The sequence below is a fragment of the Rhinatrema bivittatum genome, chromosome 5 (genome assembly GCF_901001135.1).
Source record: "Rhinatrema bivittatum chromosome 5, aRhiBiv1.1, whole genome shotgun sequence".
NCBI classification, from domain to species: domain Eukaryota; kingdom Metazoa; phylum Chordata; class Amphibia; order Gymnophiona; family Rhinatrematidae; genus Rhinatrema; species Rhinatrema bivittatum.
In genome coordinates this window covers 290,968,827-290,990,591 of record NC_042619.1, presented here as the reverse complement: position 1 = coordinate 290,990,591, position 21,765 = coordinate 290,968,827, and the positions used below count along the sequence as shown (strand labels likewise).

General features: G+C 44.8%; 1 protein-coding gene across 1 annotated transcript in view; it reads left to right on the top strand.

The window, feature by feature from the left end:
- Positions 1 to 21,765, top strand: part of LOC115092794 (disintegrin and metalloproteinase domain-containing protein 28-like) — a 141,905-nt gene that overhangs the window by 95,459 nt on the left and 24,681 nt on the right. Inside the window, exons 14-16 of the mRNA XM_029604113.1 lie at positions 9,770 to 9,965; positions 10,826 to 10,928; positions 17,858 to 18,008. Coding sequence (XP_029459973.1) covers positions 9,770 to 9,965; positions 10,826 to 10,928; positions 17,858 to 18,008 — 450 coding nt within the window. The remainder of the gene's footprint in view (positions 1 to 9,769; positions 9,966 to 10,825; positions 10,929 to 17,857; positions 18,009 to 21,765) is intronic.

Here is a 21,765-nt window from a genome sequence, read left to right as displayed (position 1 = left end):
CTCTGTATGAAATGCGGAAAACAAAAGTAACTACTAATCCAAGACAAGCGGTTAAACTGAAATGTTATCGTTCTTTGTGGTTGAAAGTGTATAAAACCTTGTAAGTATTTTCTCTGGAACAAGACTGAAGCAGGTGCTAGGGGTGTGCATTCGTTTTGAACGGATTTGCAATCCGCAACTTATTTTTTTTCAAACTTTAAAAAAAGGGGGGATGCGCAAAGCATCGCGACTTCCAACGTATTCAACATATTTCTGTTGAATACGTTGAACCGTGAGGGGCGCGCTTTTCCTCGCCGCCATTAGCTGCGAGCTCAGAGCCCCAGATTACCACAAAATGGCGGCGCCCCTGCGGTAACCATGCCGACCTGTCTGACCCTTTCCTGTGAGTCGCAGTGACTCACAGGAAAGGGTCGGACATGTTGGCATGGATACCGGAACGCAGCCTATTCGCGTTCACGTTTTCAGAGCAGCACTGAATGCAGCGAATCGAGCTGTCATTCAGTGCTCTCTGAGGATTTTACTGACGAGACAGCAGTATATAAACAGCAGCACGAGGAGCCACGCACTTATTTCCAGCGATTCTGTGGGGAGGTGGGCTGGGTGGCAGGCAGGCAGAAGCAGAAGCAGAACTGATAGAGAACACAGAACAGATAGGCTAAGCTAAGGCTAGCAAAGGAAAGAAAAATATTCCTTGTCTTGCTTTAGTGCCAATATTCCTTGTCTTGCTTTAGTGCCAGCTACAGTCACTAGTATTCCTGTTTCTTTCAAGCAGTCTAGTGGTCTAGTCATCTAGCACTGACCACTATTTACCATTGAGGGTGTTGGACTGGCTTGGAGAGAGATATTATTTTCAATGTCATCCATGTTTCTGGACTGACAAAAATTCCTGCTTTATTAAATTACAATTACTTTGTCAGTGCAGTGGGCATTTTTAACAGACTGAACATTGTTCTTGAGTGGGTCTGTGCATCTGGGCATTTTAAACAGATTGAACATTGTCCTTGAGTGGGTCTGTTCATTTGGGCATTTTAAACAGACTGAACATTGTTCTTGAGTGGGTCTGTGCATCTGGGCATTTTAAACAGACTGAACATTGTCCTTGAGTGGGTCTGTTCATTTGGGCATTTTAAACAGACTGAACATTGTCCTTGAGTGGGTCTGTGCATCTGGGCATTTTAAACAGACTGAACATTGTCCTTGAGTGGGTCTGTGCTGGGAAGTGCCCGGGCCGGAGTACTCAGCCTCTTTTCTGCTTACACGCAAGCTAGTTCTGTGTGCATTGCCCACACATGAGTGCACTGCCAGGCAGGCAGTGGGCAGTGGGCATTCTTAACAGACTGAACATTGTCCTTGAGTGGGTCTGTTCATTTGGGCATTTTAAACAGACTGAACATTGTCCTTGAGTGGGTCTGTTCATTTGGTAATTTTAAACAGACTGAACATTTTTCTTGAGTGGGTCTGTGCATCTGGGCATTTTAAACAGACTGAACATTGTCCTCGAGTGGGTCTGTTCATTTGGGCATTTTAAACAGACTGAACATTGTTCTTGAGTGGGTCTGTGCATCTGGGCATTTTAAATAGACTGAACATTGTCCTTGAGTGGTTCTGTTCATTTGGGCATTTTAAACAGACTGAACATTGTTCTTGAGTGGGTCTTGGCATCTGGGCATTTTAAACAGACTGAACATTGCCCTTGAGTAGGTCTGTTCTTTTGAGCATTTTAAACAGACTGAACATTGTTCTTGAGTGGGTCTGTGCATCTGGGCATTTTAAACAGACTGAACATTGTTCTTGAGTGGGTCTGTGCATCTGGGCATTTTAAACAGACTGAACATTGTCCTTGAGTGGGTCTGTTCATTTGGGCATTTTAAACAGACTGAACATTGTTCTTGAGTGGGTCTGTGCATCTGGGCATTTTAAACAGACTGAACATTGTTCTTGAGTGGGTCTGTGCATCTGGGCATTTTAAACAGACTGAACATTGACCTTGAGTGGGTCTGTGCTGGGAAGTGCCCAGGGAGAGTATTCTGCTTACAAGCAAGCTAGTTCTGTGTTCACTCCACACACATTGGTGCACACTACAGCCAGGCAGTGAGGCAGCAGGCGGTTGGCATTTTAAACAGACTGAACATTATTATTGTTGGACAGTGGGCAATGTTACCACTCAGTGACATAAAATCCATAATGTCAGGGAAAGAGAGATGCAAGCGACTTATTGGGACTGGCAGCGGATGCACCGCAAAAGACACTAGTGCAACACCACCAGTACTGCTAAAAAGGCAACTGTCGCAATCTAAACTCTTGGTAGGGGATGGCAGTTCCATGGCAAAAAAACCGAAATCGGACCATGATACTTCGCCATCGCCACCACTTGTTTCTGCCCCTGTAGTTTTGGAGAAGAGGGAAGTGGAGGCAGAGTCATGCCCAACAAAATTTAGACACCCAAGAGCAGCAGGGGGACAGAAGTCTCGACTAAGACTTACCGGTCAGAAGGTAGCGCTGGCACTGTTAGCTTCTGATTCAGAAGAAGAATCTTCTTGGGTGGGATTCTCATCAGAAACGGAAGAAGTAATAGCTGACGAATCTTCGGTAGAATCAGTTAGTCCTGTCTTAGCCTCCACCTCCAGAATTGTGCAGCAGGGGCCCGGGAGAGATTACAGTGATATCGAGGAGGAGGAAGAGGTGTCAGAAAGGAGACAGAGGGTGACTGGTGCCCCCTCTGGCATTGCTTCTCAGGGTGCACCCACTAGTACCTCAACTCCAGTGCCAGCATCCACCCCAAAGGTGTCAGAGAGAGGAGGATCACAAAAGAAATCTCCGATCTGGAAACATTTTAAAGTGACAGAAGACCCGCGTTATGCTTGGTGTAATTACTGTGCCAGGGACATTAGCAGAGGCAAGCAAATGGGTCATCTATCAAATTTTGGCATGAACCATCATATGAAGAGGCAACACCCAACAAGATTACTGCCATCTGGGGATGGTGTCAGTTTCAGTCGGGCGACCCCTTCCAACCAGTGTGCAGTGGTAGGAAAGCAGCAGAGTCAGCCCACGCCCTCAAACCCTTCTAGCAGTCAGGCGGCAGGCCAACAACCCACTGACATGTGGCAGAAGCGACAATCCACCATGGAGGAAATGGGGTGGAGTGCGGTAACGCTATTCCGGGGTAGGAGGCAGGAAGCCTCAAATGTTATAACCAGGAGCATTGGGGAAATGATTGCCCATTGATGACCAGCCCTTGCAGCTAGTGCAGAATGTGGGTTTCAAGCGTTTCTTGAAGGTTGTACTTCCAAATTACAAAATCCCGTGCAGAACCACATTTAGTAGAAAGGTCATCCCCAGTCTGTACAAGCAGTGTCACAGTCGCTTGCAAGCACTGCTAGGTAAGGCAGACGGAAGAGTGCATTTCACCTGCGATATCTGGACCGCCATGAATGCTGCACACTCTTACCTCTCTCTGACAGCACACTGGTGGGACATGGCAGAGGCAGGGGCAGTCAGCAGCTCTATTACTGAAGAAGTATCAGGGTGGAGGTGGGCTTTACTGCTCACCCACCTGACGGACCAGGCCCATACCGCTGCCAATATTCTAGCATGCATCAGAAAGATGCTGGCGAGCTGGCAACTACACCAGCGAGACAGGAAAACGCGGGCAGGGTTTTTTGTCACAGACAACGGTGCAAACATGGTTAAGGCAATAAGCGATGGGCGGTTTAAGAACATCCGATGTTTTGCACACACTCTGCATCTGGTAGTGAAGTCAGCTCTGGGCTTGGAGTCCAAGGACAAGGAGAATGAATACCTGCATAGGTTAATACAGAACTACAGGAACATAGCAGCACACTTCCACAGAAGTGTCAAGGCGGGGCAGGTTCTCCGACAAAAGCAGACTGATTTGGATATGCCTCAGAAGCGTTTCATTCAAGACATTGCCACCCGGTGAAATTCCACCTTTATGATGCTGGAGGGGTTACTGGAGCTGCAGACACCCCTTCATGAACTTTCTGGTACAATGGACATAGGTGTGCAGAATCCCCTAGGGCATCACGATTGGTTAGTCATGAGTCAGCTGGTAAAAATCCTGCAGCCCTTCAAGGATGTCATGGAGGAGCTGAGTTCCAGAAGTGCCACCTTGGCTGACATCATCCCTATAGTTAAATTCATGGATGACCATTTGGAGGCCTTTAAACGGCAAGAGGGAATGACTGCTGAGGTGCTGCAGTGTCTGGACGTTTTGCAGCAGCAGGTGAAAGACAGATTAAGGCCTTTAACAGAAGACAGCACATTCATGCTCGCCTCTGTCTGTGATCCCAGTGTGAAAGGTAAACTCGCCCTACAGACCAATTGTCTGTCATTTGTGAAAGAGCTGCTGTTAGGTAAGGTCCGTGAACAGGAGCGCCATAGGCGGAGACAGATTAGGCTTGAAGCAGAGGTGGAAACAGCAGGCACGTCACAGAGTTGTGCTGCTAGCCCAGGAAGGAGCAGCACTGTGTCAGTGGCAGATAGTACCTCCTCCTCCACGTCAGAACGCCCAAGGCATGTTGGCCATAAAGATTCATCAGTTGTGCAATGGGCGAGAGAGAAAGTAGCTGGATTGAGTGACTCTGAGCCCTCCCAAGCACAGGAGGAGACAGCAGCACAGCTGTCAGTGACACGGTATCTCTCAGAGCCGATAGAGAACATGCAGACAGATCCGCTGGCATATTGGGCACACAAGTCCACTGTCTGGCCACACCTAGCCAAAGTGGCTGAACGATATCTGTCATGTCCACCAACCAGTGTGCCCAGTGAACGTGTCTTTTCAATGACAGGGGATATCATGAGCCCTCACCGCTCAAGGCTGGCACCAGAGTTGATGGAAATGCTAGTGTTTTTGAAATTAAACCTGCCTTTGCTTGGCTTTCCAAATTTTCCCTGTGAATGGCAAGATGAATAAAAGCTATTCAAAGTCTTGCAGCAGCTCCAATTGCCTCCTATGCTCAAGATAATGTAATCACTGCAGCACATGTTCCTGACATGAATCGCTGTGCCTCACCGTCTACTGTGCAGGCCTTGTGTTACTACCAGTGTTTGACCGCGATAACTGCGCCTGTTCATCCAAGCCTTGTGTTCCTAAAAGTGTTATACCTCGATTGCTGCGCCTGTTCATCCAGGCCTTGTGTTCCTACTGGTGTTTGACCTCGATTGTTGCGCCTGTTCATCCAGGCCTTGTGTTCCTACTGGTGTTTGACCTCGATTGCTGTGCCTGTTCATCCAGGCGTTCCTACCGGTGTTTGACCTCGATTGCTGTGCCTGTTCATCCAGGCCTTGTGTTCCTAAAAGTGTTTGACCTCGATTGCTGCGCCTGTTCATCCAGGCCTTGTGTCCCTAGGTGGGATTGACCTCTGTCCTCGACTGCTGTGCCTGTTCATCCACGCCTTGTGTCCCTAGGTGGGATTGACCTCTGTCCTCGATTGCTGCGCCTGTTCATCCAGGCCGTGTGTACCTAGGTGGGATTGACCTCTGTCCTCGATTGCTGCGCCTGTTCATCCAGGCCTTGTGTTCCTAAAAGTGTTATACCTCGATTGCTGTGCCTGTTCATCCAGGCCTTGTGTTCCTAAAAGTGTTATACCTCGATTGCTGTGCCTGTTCATCCAGGCCTTGTGTTCCTACTGGTGTTTGACCTCAATTGCTGTGCCTGTTCATCCAGGTGTTCCTACCACTGTTTGACCTCGATTGCTGTGCCTGTTCATACAGGCCTTGTGTTCCTACTGGTGTTGGACCTCGATTGCTGCGCCTGTTCATCCAGGCCTTGTGTTCCTACTGGTGATTGACCTCGATTGCTGCGCCTGTTCATCCAGGCCTTGTGTTCCTAAAAGTGTTATACCTCGATTGCTGTGCCTGTTCATCCAGGCCTTGTGTTCCTACTGGTGTTTGACCTCGATTGCTCTGCCTGTTCATCCAGGTGTTCCTACCGGTGTTTGATCTCGATTGCTGTGCCTGTTCATCCAGGTGTTCCTACCGGTGTTTGATCTCGATTGCTGTGCCTGTTCATCCAGGCCTTGTGTTCCTAGAAGTGTTTGACCTCTATGGTACAAAGTCAACATAGGTTGATATTGCAGATTTTGACTTGAGTAGCAGTATTCTTATTTCTGAGAGATCTTCCATTTCCTTTGTCATCAGCTGAAGTGCGTAAGTACAGTCGGAATTCACTAGACGCCAATGGAATTCACTAGATGCCAAGGATATTCACTGGACGCCAATGTAAACACCGGGTACACCCAACTCTAGGGGTGGACCCGTTCCAGGGAGTCCTTCCCTGCGCAAAGGAAAGGGAACTCTCTCCTGGGCCAGCCTGTCTTTCCCCTATCAAAACCACAGGGACCAGACCAGACTACCTCAACTCTGCCAGCCTGTCTTGCCCCTATTTATTTATTTATTTATTTTAACATTTTTCTATACCGTCGTTTGGTGAGAACCGTCACAACGGTTTACATTTAGGCACATAAATGATGCTACCGTATCTTAAGTTACATAGGTGCCATTTTAGGGTCGGTAACATAGTTTGTAAATGATATCAAATGGTAAGTGTAGTGAGTCATTTCCAATTCACATTTTAACAGTTTAGGTTACTAGATTACCTTTATCATTGTACTTTCACCCTTTTGCTGATTTTAAAAGAATGAAACTTAATCTGATTAAAATTACACACATTGATTTTGGTTTTGTGTTTGTTGTTCAATTGTTTGTTTGTACCTTCTTTCCCTTGAGTACTATTCTCCTTTTTCTTTTTGGTAAGCTCTTTTAAAAAGCCAGGTTTTTAGATTTTTTTCTGAAGGTTTTGTTGTGCTTTGTAGTCTTAAATCTGTGGGCATGGTGTTCCAAAGTATGGGTCCTGCCAAGGATAGAGCTCTTTCTCTTACCTGTGTGAGTCTGGCTATTTTGACTGATGGAATAGTGAGGAGGTCTTTGTTGGCAGATCTCAGATTCCTATTTGGGACGTGTACATGAAGGGCTGTGTTCAGCCAGTCTGCTTTTTCATTGTGTATTAATTTATGTATGGTGCATAGTGTTTTGTACTGAATTCTTTCTGCCACTCTGCTTTGCTGCCATACACCAGATGACTCACTTTACTCCTTGTGGTGTTCTTGCCACTCTCATGGTTCCTCAGTGTCTTGGGGCTAGTCTATCTGCTTGCTATGTTCCCCCTTCATTGTGCTGTTGGATGTCAATGCCACTTGTCTTGCCGCTTTGCCTGCGGTGCTGCCTTTGATGGTTCATGCATCTGCTATCGGTGCTCTGTTTTGAAGCTGTGGTGTGTTTTTGACAGTCTCACTGCTGCTTTGTGCCTCTGTTAAAGCACTCTTGCCACTCCTGGTACCCCTTTGCACCTTTCCAGTGCCTTAGGCTATTCATGCCACTTAGTTGCCACTTTGCCACAGTCTAAGTACCTTGGAGCTCTTTTGTTGTTGTGATGATTGCTCCCCAGAAGTTTCATGAAAATTGATAAGAAAACCCCAATTCTGCAGCCAAAAATAGGCTGGAAATCCTTCCCCCATTGACTTTAATGGGAACTGGGAAACGTATGGACAGATCGTCAACTTATGGAATTCTCCATACTTCCATATTGAACGGAATCGACCCTCTACGAAAACGTATCACCGATTCAACGAAAACTTTTTGTCTACACATCCCTAGCAGGTGCTTCTATGAGGAACTTGGGTTGAGTGATTGGTATTATGTGGTGTGGATCAGCGTGTGTATGGGACAGCCAAAATAAAAAGGGGGGGGTGGTCTGGAAAATGTTAAGTTGAGCACATATAACCAAATTGGCGTGTTTTTGGTTGCACTGAGCTGGATATTTTTGCCTTTCTTTGTGTGGTTTCATGTGACTCAAATAAACAAAGTTACTAAAAAAAGGACAAAACATTATATTTACCTGGAAAAGTGTTGTCATTTTTTCCCACTAATTTTGCCCATGTTTCTTCTTCTTATAAACAGACTGATAAATTCCAAGGAAAAATAAAATAAAAACTAAAAGCAAAGGTCCTTAATTATCAGGAGGCAGAGCGGCTGGGACTCCTGCTAATAGCAGGTGGTCGTAAGGCGTAGGTTCACAATGCTGGCAATGGCTATCCAAGAGACCAAGATTTCCTGTGACTGGCTCAGGATCGCCATTAGAGCTACCCACAGGAAGGGTCTGGCGCTGCAGGCATGCCTGCAGCATTATAACCGGTTCCTTCAGTGTGAATGGCATGATGTTGTACACTAATGTCGGTATATAAAAGTTTTACATAAATAAATAAATAAATATGCACTGTATTCATACAAACTGTGCAATGGGTGATGCATTTTTTTCACCTTACTGTGACCAAAAATGTCTTTTCCTTCTCCGCGCTAGTCTTCCTTCCTGTGGGTTGAGATGACTCACTTGTCTAAACAGCATTTGAAAGTTGAGTTATGGTCATCAGACACTTGCTTGTTATAGATGATTTTATTTTTTAAAACCAATAGCTTACCATTCTAATATTGTGACATTTGTGGAAGAGACCATGATCCTGCCATTGTTTACAAAAAAGTCTGACTTTTCAGTTCACCCAATTTGATTAAAACATGAACCAACCCTTGAAAAGATGGCATGGTCTGTCTTTAGCTACATACTGAAAAAATAATTCCAGTTCTAATTACACTACACTTGATCTTCACCAAAAGGCTGAGAAGCGGTGAGGGATGCAAATCTGAGGCTGTGGAGATGGTACAAAGGGATTCTTGTTGGGGATTAGGGGGTGAGAAGGAAAAGAAGTTTCGAAGGGCAATATTTTGAGATTTAATTTATTTTCTCTCTCTCATGTATTTTGTTTTAACTCCTGACTTGCGGATAGTTCTCCATAAATTGATGGCACTTTAATAACAATTACAGCAATGCTGTGACTGCACAGCAGCTGCTTTTAGGAATCATGGAATACAAGGTACTTGCCTGCCATCTAGTGGTGAATGGAAAATGTACAAATGCGTTTAATATTTCTTACGACTATTTCCTGTCAAATAACCTTGTAATCACCATCAAAGAATGTGGCTCTCTCTCTCTCTCTTTTTTTTTAAGCTATCCCTTTCATTTACATAATTTTTAAATATAGTATTAGAAATCGATTCCAGTAGTGCTGTGATAGTGGGATTTGTTGTTTGATGTCACTGCAGGCTCATGGCTCCATGAAATACACACCCGTGGTATCATCCATAGATGAGTTTCTATCATTCAGTATCGTTTTAAAAACATTTATTAAAAAAAGGACTGATAACAAAAGTTTCCAAAAGACTAGTTTGGGAAATGATTGGTGCCCACCAACAGTAATATTCTTAAAGAGATTTTTTTTTTGGGGGGGGGGGGGGGGGAGGGGCAGGGGGAAGTCCTTTTTTTTAAAGCATTTTAACTTTAAAAATGGAAACTAAATTTATAATTTTTTCTTCAATTATTGGGCATTCCTACTTTAGTCACAGCTCAAAGGTTGCAGCTAAAGCCAGGACAGAAAGGAAAAATGATGTTAAAGTGAGGAATTTAGTCATGGTATCAATAACATCATCACTGAACAAAATGGCCGCTGCTCTCTCCAGGGTCACCGGAGTGTTACACCACACTCTGATTTGGCTGTAACATCTTTTGCCATCTGCCAACCACATGGAGATTGGGCTGGAGGCAGCTTGTCTTTAATTCCTGCTGGTCAGGTAGAACTTTGGGGTACTGTATATTTTCCTGGCCATACGAAGTATCTGTCCTCTTTATCTCCCCCAGTTTAAGAGCGCTGGATTCATTTGCAGACCACTCAAGGAAGAGTGTGATCTTGAAGATGTATGTGATGGTCAATCAGCCCATTGTCCAGCTGACAAATATAAAGAGGATGGAACCCCTTGCAAGGATAACCGAGGTTACTGTTATAAAGGAAGATGCCCTACTCTGCAGGATCAATGTGTGGCTGTGTGGGGGAAAGGTAAGTGGGACTTCAGGAGCATGCACCCTTCCGATAGTGAACTGCTAGAGCTTGTTTCTTCCTACTCCGAGTTCCATAGCCAAAATAATTACCTCCTTCAGGAGCAGGCTTGCCATCTCAGCCAGGCATGAAGTATTTGTTCTGATTTCCCTAAGAAAAGAGCAAAACTGCCTCGCTATTTATGCAACGGGGATCAGCCTCTTTGGGTGAACCTTGGCAAGGTGGCAACTCTATTCAGGAGACCACCCCCACCACACACACATAAACACACACACACACACACACATAAACACACACACACACACACATACCTTATTCCTCAGACTCTCCCAGCCGAAGCCACTGCACTGCCCCATGCAAACTGCTTCCCCCGTTCTGTGCACAAGCTTGCAACCTATCCCAAAGCTTCCTTTCTCCTAGTTCTTAGGAGTTTTAGAATTGAAAACATATCAAAACAGACAGTTTAAAATAATTTTTGGTTTTAAAAAATGCTAGACACAGAAATGCATCTCCTTTTGCTTCTTATCTGTACTGTGAACAGATACAGTGATATATCAGAGTACATCCTGAACAAACGTTTATGTTCACTCTCCAGTCCACTTTTCTTGAAGCAATCTGCAGTTAGCTGCTATAAAAAGAGCAGCAAAAATCTTAATAATAGTTTTACATCATAAGTAAGCAGTTTAACAGTAATTGATGCATGCAGTATTTACAGAATACAAGAATATTCGTACAAGGAGCATACCGCTGTGATCTGGAATAATATGATCAGAGATAAGTTAGAATGGGAAGTCCCCTGATGCACAGAGTTCCTGGTTATTCTTACATTGTTTATATATTTTTTCTAATTGTATCTGCAGATGCTAATGTGGCTAGTGATAAATGTTATACAATTAACTTGGAAGGGTTCATATATGGATTCTGCAAAATGAATAAAGATAAATTCATTCCCTGCACAAAACAGTAAGTTTTGAGAGTTATTTATTTTAATATGTGTGTGTTGAGACAACATAGTACTATTATATATGATCTATGGACTTTTCTGCCCCACTTAGACCCAAGATGCATCTTTCCAATCCTCTCATATCCGCTTTTCTCATCTTCACCATTCTCCAACGTGACAGCTCTTTCATTTAGGTTCCTTCTACAGCTCTACTTCCGATACTGTGTTTAGGGTTGCCACATGAAAAGTGAGGATTCTTGGTAACTTGCCTGCCTGGTGCGAAGGTGGCGGACCTCACATATCACATAGATAGGATTATAGATAGTGCTGAGGAGAAGACGGCTGTCTTGGTACATGAAGATACCAATGACATAGGTAGGTTCTGGAAGCCAAATGTTATGGGTTTAGGTAGAAAGTTGAAATCCAGAACCTCCAGGGCAGCATTATCAGAAATGCTCCCTGTTCTGTGTGTAGGATCCCAGATGCAGGCAGAGCTCCAGCATCTCAATGCATGGATAAGATGATGGTGTAGGGAAGAGGGTTTTAGGAAGGGCTGGCATTAGCTTCTGCACCACCCTGTGTACAGAGTCCCTGCCACCGCCCCATGCCATTGCACCCCCTCCGTGCCACCCAATGCCACTGCGATACTGTGCACCCTCCGACTTAATATCATGGCGATATTAAGTCGGAGGTCCCAAAAGTTAAAAATTTAAATTAAAAAAAAAAATTTAAAATGGGCCCGCGGCTCGTGGGTTGAAAACCGGACGCTCAATTTTGCCGGCGTCCGGTTTCCGAACCCGTGGCTGTCAGCGGGTTTGAGAACCGATGCCGGCAAAATTGAGTGAGGGCTGTCAAACTCGCTGACAGCCGACGCTCCTGTCCAAAAAGAGATGCTAGAGACACGCTAGTCTAAAGAGGTAAAGTTCCTAGATGAAATAATTGACTGCTTCATGGTTCAAAACTCAACAACAGGGGAAACTATTTTAGACATAGTCCTTAGTAGAACATATGATTTGGTGTGAGATGTAACAGTGTTGGAGCCACTTGGCAATAGTGATCTTGACATGATCAAATTTGACTTAATAACTGTAAGAAGGGTACAAAAGAAATCTACTGCTACAGCAATTAACTTTCAAAAGGTCACTATGATAAAATGAGGAAAAAACTGAGAGGAGCAACTACAAAGGTTAAGAGTTTAGATCAGGCATGGATGTTGTTGAAAAATACCATCTTGGAAGCCCAGAACAGATGTATTCCATGCATTAGAAAAGGTGGAAGGAAGTCTAAACAACTACTGTCATGGTTAAAAGGTAAGGTGAAAGAGGCTGTAATAGCTAAAATAACATATTTCAATAAATAGAAAAGGGATTCAAATGAAGAAAACAGGAAACAGCATAAGCACTGGCCAGTTAGATGCAAAGCATTGATATGGAAGGAAAAGCAGAATTTGAAAAGACGTTTTTTGTAGAAGCAAAAACTCGTAATAAAAACTTTTTCAGGTACATTCAAGGTAAAAAGCCTATGAGGGAGTCAATTGGTCCATTAAATGATTAAAGGGTAAAAGGGGTACTTAGGGATGACAAAGCCATAGCAGAGAGACTAAATAAATTCTTGCTCCAGTATTCACCGAGGAAGATGTAAGAGAGATACCCATGTCAGAAATGATATTCAGAGGTGATGATTCAGAGGAAATGAAATAAATCTTGGTGAACCTGAAAGATTACTAGGGCAAATTGACAAACTAAAGAATAGCAAATCATCTGCACCAGATGGTAAACATCCCAGAGTGCTGAAAGAACTGATAAATGAAATTCAGGACCTGCTATTGGAAATTTGTAAACTTTCATTAACAACATCTATGGTACCTGAAGACTGGAAGGTCGCCAAAGTAATGCCAATTTTAAAAAGGGATAAAGAGGTGATCCAGGAAACTACAGATCAGTGAGAATGATGTCCTTGGCAGGCAAAATATTAGAAACTATAATAAAGAACAAAATTGCTTAACATATAGATAGGCATAGTTTAATGGGACAAAGCCAACATGGATTTAGCTAAGGGAAGTCTTGCCTCACCAATTTGCTACATTTTTGTGAGGGTGTAAATAAACATGTGAATAAAGGTGAACCAGTTGATATAGTATATCTGGATTTCTAGAAAACATGTGACAAAGTTCCTCATGAGAGACTTCTTAGGAAATTAAAATGTCATGGGGTGGGGGCAGTTGCCTATTGTGGATTTCCAATTGGTTAAAAGATAGAAAGTTGGGCTAAATGGTAAATTTTCCCAATGGAGAAAGGTGAATAGTAGAGTGCCCCAGGGATCTGTTCTGGGACTGATGCTTTTTAATATATTTATAAATGAGCTGGAAATGGGAACAACAAGTGAAATGATCAAATTTGCCAATGACACATAATTATTATTATTGTGAGAAATTGCAAGGGGACCTTACAAACCTGGGAGACTGGGCATGCAAATAGCAAATTAAATTTAATTTGGACAATTGCAAAGTGATGTACTTAGAAAAGAATAACCCAAATTTTAGCTACACAGTGCAAGGGTCTGCATTAGAGATGTGAATCGTGTCCTCGATCGTCTTAACGATCGATTTCGGCTGGGAGGGGGAGGGAATCGTATTGTTGCCGTTTGGGGGGGTAAAATATCGTGAAAAATCATAAAAAATTGAAAAAAACGTAAAATCGCAAAACCGGCATATTAAAACCCCCTAAAACCCACCCCCGACCCTTTAAATTAAATCCCCCACCCTCCCGAACCCCCCCCCCGAATGACTTAAATAACCTGCGGGTCCAGCGGCGGTCCGGAACGGCAGCGGTCCGGAACGGGCTCCTGCTACTGAATCTTGTTGTCTTCGGCCGGCGCCATTTTCCAAAATGGCGCCGAAAAATGGCGGCGGCCATAGACGAACACGATTGGACGGCAGGAGCTCCTTCCGGACCCCCGCTGGACTTTTGGCAAGTCTTGTGGGGGTCAGGAGGCCCCCCCCAAGCTGGCCAAAAGTTCCTGGAGGTCCAGCGGGGGTCAGGGAGCGATTTCCCGCCGCGAATCGTTTTCGTACGGAAAATGGCGCCGGCAGGAGATCGACTGCAGGAGGTCGTTCAGCGAGGCGCCGGAACCCTCGCTGAACGACCTCCTGCAGTCGATCTCCTGCCGGCGCCATTTTCCGTACGAAAACGATTCGCGGCGGGAAATCGCTCCCTGACCCCCGCTGGACCTCCGGGAACTTTTGGCCAGCTTGGGGGGGGGCCTCCTGACCCCCACAAGACTTGCCAAAAGTCCAGCGGGGGTCCGGAAGGAGCTCCTGCCGTCCAATCGTGTTCGTCTATGGCCGCCGCCATTTTTCGGCACCATTTTGGAAAATGGCGCCGGCCGAAGACAACAAGATTCAGTAGCAGGAGCCCGTTCCGGACCGCTGCCGTTCCGGACCGCCGCTGGACCCGCAGGTTATTTAAGTCATTTGGGGGGGGGGTTCGGGAGGGTGGGGGATTTAATTTAAAGGGTCGGGGGTGGGTTTTAGGGGGTTTTAGTGTGCCGGCTCACGATTCTAACGATTTATAACGATAAATCGTTAGAATCTCTATTGTATTGTGTTCCATAACGGTTTAAGACGATATTAAAATTATCGGACGATAATTTTAATCGTCCTAAAACGATTCACATCCCTAGTCTACATTAGGAATCACCATCAAGGAAAAAGATATAGGCATCATCATTGATAATACGTTGAAATCTTCTGCTCAGTGTGCATCAGCAGCCAAGAAAGCAAATAGAATGCTAAGGATTATTAGGAAAGGAATGGAGAATAAAACAGAGAATATCATGCTGCCTTTGTATTGCTCTATGGTGTGACCTCATCTTGAGTATTGTGTGCAGTTCTGGTCACCTCATCTCAAAAAAGATATAGCAGAATTAGAAAAGGTACAGAGAAGGGTAACAAAAATTATAAAGGGGATGGAACGATTCCCCTATGAGGAAAGCCTAAAATGGTTAGGACTCTTCAGTTTGGAGAAGAGATGGCTGAGGAGAGATGTGATAGAGGTTTATAAAATAATGGATGGAATGGATACAGTAAATGTTAATCAGTTGTTTACTCTTTCAAACAGTACACAGACTAGGGGATACACGATAAAATTACTGGGTAATACATTTAAAACTAATAAGAGAAAATATTTTTTTTTACTCAATGCATATTTAAGCTCTGGAATTCGTTGCCAGGTGAAAACTATTAGTGCAGCTGTGTTTAGAAATTATTTGGATAAGTTCTTGGAGGTAAAGTCCATAAACCATTATTAAGGTAATGTCGCAGATACCCACTGCTTATTCTTGGGATAAGCAGCTTGGTATCCATCTACCCCTTGGAATCCTGCCAGGTACTTATGATTTGGATTGGCCACTGTTGGAAACAGGATACTGGGCTTGATGGACCTTTGGTCTGACCCAATATGGCAAGTCTTATGTTCTTATGTTCTAAGTAGGAACTGGATCAATATCTTTGGGTTTACCTGGGTGCGATGGCAACATTGTCTTCTTTCACTGATGCACCAGAGGAACCTTGGATCATAAACCTTCAGCAAAATGCATTACTATGGTATAGAGCTTTGACTGAGGCACCCCTCCCCCTTCCCAGGGTCAAAGTGCAGCTTCCACAGGGCTCCCTTCCCAGACAGATCACACGAGAGGAAGAAGCTATGCTATGGACATACAAATAATTGTCCTGTGCAACAGCAGCAATCGCTACTGAAACATGGGAAAGAGCCCAGCGCAGGGAATTTCGTTGCTAAACATTCAATGCGAGATTGTCTCCTGCATCTGCTGAGCACAGGAAGATACAGGACAGTATCATGACAGCCAGCTTAATTTAATGTTAACTTGAAATCCTGTTCTTTTTCGAGCTCCTATATCAATGTTTCATGCTGCACTCGGATGAGAGTTAGAAGGTCAGGACTAAAATATTCTGTTGGGCAAAGCACATCTTTGCCACTCGTTCTCTAGCTCAGGGGGCTGATGCAATAAAGTGCGCTTAGCCTAGCGCACGGGTCTATGAGCGGCTGGGTGTGTATTTTGGACGCACTAGATTGGCACCCGATGCAATAAGATTAGTGCATCCAAAATGGGCGCTTAAACAAATGGATAGCCAATAGAGCCCATCATATGTAAATTTCATGTACATGAGGCTAAAAGCTAGTTTCCCCCGATGCAGGAAATTGCTGGGCACCCAATGAAGACTTTTTAATGGTGCAAATTTAACTCCAGCCCCGGAAGTAGTGTAAAATCAATTCGCAAATCAAGGACTCATAAGAAACAGAAAAATGCAATCCTCTGTGGGTCCTCCTACTTAGTATCGTTGTGACACTTAAATTTACTGCTCACGGTGTTGAAAATTAAATGTATATTGGCTTGATTAAAAAACATAATAAATTATGGCTGCACAATTTAGACGCCCATATCAAGGGGCACTTAACTATGGGCAGCTTCAGTAACCTCAGCAAAACAACAAAGAAATCGGAGAGGAGAAAGGGAATAAAAATGGTCGTTCGTACTGAGTGCCTGCTGCAATTATGGGCAACCCATGCATTTGAGCACTTCAGATGCACAATTCTCCCCTAGCGCACCCTTTTAACAGCCCCTTATTTAAATACTGCATCAGGTGCCCGGAGGATGTGGCTGCGTTCGCATTAGGAAAATACGAGCACCCATTTTCAGCGCACGTCTTATTGCGTCGGCCCCCCCCCCAGGGTTTCCCAACCCTCTCTCTTGGAGGCACACCTAAATAGTGGGGTTTTAGGGTATCCATAATGATTCTGCATAAGATATTCCATACATTGGAGACCCAGGCTATGCAAATCTATCTCATGCATATTCATTGTGGCAATCCTGAAAACCAACTGGATAGGTGTGCCTCTAGGAGAGAGTTGGGGAGCACTACTCTAACCAGTCTTAACTCGTATTTACTTGATAGGCTGAAGAGATTAGGGCTGTTCAGCTTGGAGAAGAGACGACTGAGGGGGGATATGATAGAGGTCTTTAAGATCATGAGAGGTCTTGAACGAGTAGATGTGACTCGGTTATTTTCACTTTCGATTAATAGAAGGCCTAGGGGGCATTCCATGAAGTTAGTAAGTAGCACATTTAAGACTAATCGGAGAAAATTCTTTTTCACTCAACGCACAATAAAGCTCTGGAATTTGTTGTCAGAGGAGGTGGTTAGTGCAGTTAGTGTAGCTGGGTTAAAAAAAGGTTTGGATAAGTTCTTGGAGGAGAAGTCCATTAACTGCTATTAATCAAGTTTACTTAGGGAATAGCCACTGCTATTAATTGCATCAGTAGCATGGGATCTTCTTAGTGTTTGGGTAATTGCCAGGTTCTTGTGGCCTGGTTTGGCCTCTGTTGGAAACAGGATGATGGGCTTGATGGACCCTTGGTCTGACCCAGCATGGCAATTTCTTATGTTCTTATTTCTTTTTATAACTCTTTTCCTTGCTTTATGTATGTTTTGTAGGAAGTGTTTCATATGGCTGAAATATGGTCAGTTGTTCCTTAGGGCTGTGTTGTTTGAATAGGACACAATCAGCAACAAAACTAGTTGTTTCCTTTTGTGGCATTTCCAAAACAACACAAAAAAAAAAACCCCAACATTTTGTTTCAGTTTTTCATGTTAGCACATAAGTGGTTTTTAAGCACATTTGAAAATGAACGATGAAATGAAACAAAGGCAAAACAAAACCAATTGAAAATGAAAAAAAAACCCATGACATTTTTTTGTATGCACATTCCTACTCTCCATGCAGAGGGGCATCTTCTCTCCTTGTAATCACATTTACTCCCAGTTTCAGCAATTCAGTCGCCGCCAACATTGCGTCACGTTACCAGGTTTTCAGTCAATGAGTTATTGTGACAAAGTATCAGTTGGCTGTTTCCCTTCTTTCTGAAACAGGAACATGAAATGCGGGAAGCTATACTGCTCTGGCGGTGCAGACCTCCCCACATTTGGAAGTACGGCTTCATACAGAGACTGTAAAACTTCCTACCACGCTAAAAAAATTATAGGGCTTGTGGAAAGTGGGACAAAATGTGAAGATGAAAAAGTGAGTCTGAAGGTCTTTATTTCACCTTAAATTCTAGTAGTCATAGCAGTGGTTTATCTTGATGCATGCACCTGTGTGTGATATCCAACATGCATATTCCATACCCACATTCTATATCCTACATACATATATTCTCTGTGCACTCATCACATCCTGCATCCCAAATGTATACAACATACCCAACATCTGAAATCCATATTCTGCTTGCAGAAAAAGGATTTCCTATGTCTATATCCTACAGGCGCATTCCATATCTTACATCCATATTCCTAACATGGGCATTTGGGACAGCCTCGGTTTCCTATTCTCTCTATCTCCCTCAAAGAAAAAGCAATGCACTTTGAAAGGATTTATTGAAAACCCACCCAAGCCCTGCATAAAACAGCATTAAGAACATTAACTGAAAATACAACTTCAACTTACATGACTGTGACACTCGCACCCCCTCCCCCCCCCCCCCCCGAGTCTGGGGGGCCTACCACCACAACCTAGCAGTATGCCAGCTACAGCCAATCCCAGCTTCCCAGGCCACTCGGATGGACCAATGCCATGCTCCAGTCCTTCCTTGCTGCAACCCAACAGGAGGTTCTGCAACTTGATTGGCGACCACATCAACCCACCACTGCTTAGAAAATCCCCCCCTCAAACCTAATCAAAAATAATCAAACCAATTGTACATCAAATCAAATAGGATCCGATCACCTGCTACTGCGACAAGAAACACATAACAGGAACCAACAATATATGAGAAAAAAAAAAGGGGGGGGGGGGGGTCGGGGGGAAATGAGGAGCCTGAGTGAGAAAATAATTGAGGAGTGGGCTCGCTTATTTAAAGGTGGGGGAGGCCCTCAACTCAAGAAGATCCCCATGTAAATCAACTAGCTAGGATGCTCTCCAGCTCCTGCTTGGTTTGAATTCCTACAAAGAAGAAAAGGGGGAAGGGTGGGGGAAGAATCCATCACCATCTACAGAACAGAGGTTCGGTTGGGTGGGAGGGAGCCTGGTCCAACACACCATGTTAATAACAGCAGGCCGGGACTCCGCCTATCCATCCTCACACTAACATGAGCATTTGGGGAAGCCTCTATTTCCCTTTCACTCTCCCTCCCCAAAAGAAAATACAAAGCACTTAAAATGGATTTTAATTTTACCCACATTGGGTAATTTTATTCTGTATTATTGGAATATGTATCCATTTTTGTTCAATTCATTAGCTATTGTGTATGTCGTCTTGTAAGCCACCTAGGGCTCTTTGCATAGGCAGCGTATAAAGAAACTTATAAATCTATAAATATGGCTGCACTTTACTGTAAACCTTCCCAAGCTCCGCATAAATTAGCCTTAACTGAAATACAGCTTGAACTCGCATGACACTGACAGTCCCTCCAAAGCTGGGGGGTGGGGGGGAGTTACATTACCTACCGCCAACCTCAGCTTCCCAGGCCACAGCCGTGTGCCAGTCCCTCTCCGCCACAACCCAACAGGAGGTTCCACAGCCCAATCAGGGACCACACAAACCCACCACCACCTAGAAAATCGACCCCATCCCTCAAACCTGAACACCCATTCCTATAATCGAAAACGGTCGAACCAATTATGCAAAATAGCAGACAGGGCTAGGAGGTCACTCACCACAATACAAGGGTCAATTGAAGATTCACACTTATTCCCCCATGAAACTGTGGCATTGAAAACCTAAGACAAAACCTGTTCTAAGGGAGTTGTTAAAGTCAATATCAATGTCTGAAAGGTGCACCGCGCCCTGCTGATAAAATCCAGGCTATCCCTCTTCAGGCCCCTCATTTCTCCCCCTGAACTCCCCTTGGGCCTCCCACCATGCTCCCAACTCATTGCTGATCTTCTTGACACCTCACCTCCAGAGTGGCTGATTCCCAAATTTAGACATCACAATCATATCGGACCATCCAAAGCATGTAGAAGGCATCTGATTCATAAAAAATCACAGATCTTTTTTGGCCACAGCAAGGAATTCAAGGCAAAATCGTGTGCCCACATCATTTCCTCCCAAATGAATAATTGCAGCTTCCTGGGCCTCTACTTCCAACAGCAGTGCCAATATGACAAGCAACAACTAGTTCCATCTCATACCCTGAATGCAATCCCACAAATTCTCCTGTTTCCTGAAGCCCAGTACATGAAGTAGTGACCCACAATCCAGGTGCACCCCTTTGTAAGTCGCCCCTGCCAGCAGCCAAGAAGGAAGCAATCAGAGAACAGGAAAGTTCATGCTTAGGCTGCCATGTGCCCCATAGCTTCCGCTCAGTGCACTGTATGACTGCGCTTGAAAGACCAGCTTCCCCTGCAAAGCAGATGCACCTATGTGAAACAAATGTATTCCGTATCTATCTGCATCACCTCCCAAATTGCGGATTATCTGCTTGTGAATTGGTAGCAGGTCAATGGGGGAACGGTCACTCTGCACCAACAATTGTCTACCCTCTGTCAGATCTATATTTGCAAATGCTTGCATGCTGTCAACTGGGAATGCCATCCGGTTCCTCAATCTGTTTAATGCAATCTCCTGCCCCGACCTCTCTGGTCCACCGTGGAGCGATGAATATGCAGAATAATCATAATACTAAATGCTTGGACATCCTCTTTCCACAATCCTGAAACCCCCAGACCTATTCACTGAGGAAGCTACCAGTTTCCCTACTAACAGAGCCCTGTAAAATGCAAGAACAAATGCAGCCCTGAACAGCGTAACCTTGAAGTCAGACCAGCACAAGCCAGGCAAGGCCCGAGCTATTGCAAGCACATCCTTGAACATCAAAGGCTGCTGCCTGTCCAGTGTCGATTCATTCAGTGCATCCCTAGCCCACAGCTGTCACTACGGGGTGGCAAGTGCAACCCCATTTTAATACATCAGATTGGGCAGAGATAAATCCAATGCCTGCTCGATCCGATCAGTGACATCATATACACCCTGGCCTACACCACCCCCACGGGCAGCAGGAGTCGCATTTATCCTAACGTCATGTCCTGCTGCTGCTGCTGCTGCATGGTCAATCTTGCAGCTCTTATCACAAGATCAGCCCCGTGGCAGCAGGACATGACATTAGGATAAATGCGACTCCTGCTGCTGCCCACCCAACAACTTGGCAGGCCGCTGCGGAGCCTGTCCCGTGTTGGCTGAAGAGAAAGAGAGAGGATGGGGTGGCCACCAGTGGAACCCATCCCACTGGTGGCTGAAGCAAGAAGGAGGACCAAGTACCACCAGCAGACCCCATCCTACTGGCAGCTAAAGAAGAGGCCCAGTCCCTGTGTGTGTGTGTGTGGCTGGGGTAGAGCCTGTGTGTGGAGGAGTACCTGGGTGTAGGGATTTGAGCAGCAGGGTGTGGGTGGGTGACTGCCTGTGTGTGTGTGTATATGACTATCTGGGTGGGTAAGCTCCTGTGTATATATGGGTGAGTGGTTGTGTATACCTAGGGGTTAAGGGAGTGTGGGTGTGTGACTGGGTGAGATGATGTGTGTGGGAGTGGGGTTGTATGTGTGACTGCCTATGTGTGGGTATGGGTGAGGGAGGGTAAGAGCCTATGGGTGTGTGAAAATCTGGATGTGTGTTTGTGGATGAGTGAGAGGGTATGTTTTTGTGTGAGAAAGGCTTTGTGTGTAGGGGTGGAGTTTTACAGCCTCTATGTGTATGGGGAGTGAGAGCCTGTATGTGTGTATGGCTAGGTGACAGCCCTTGTGTGGGGAAATATGACTATCTGTATGTGTGTATGTGTGATTGCCA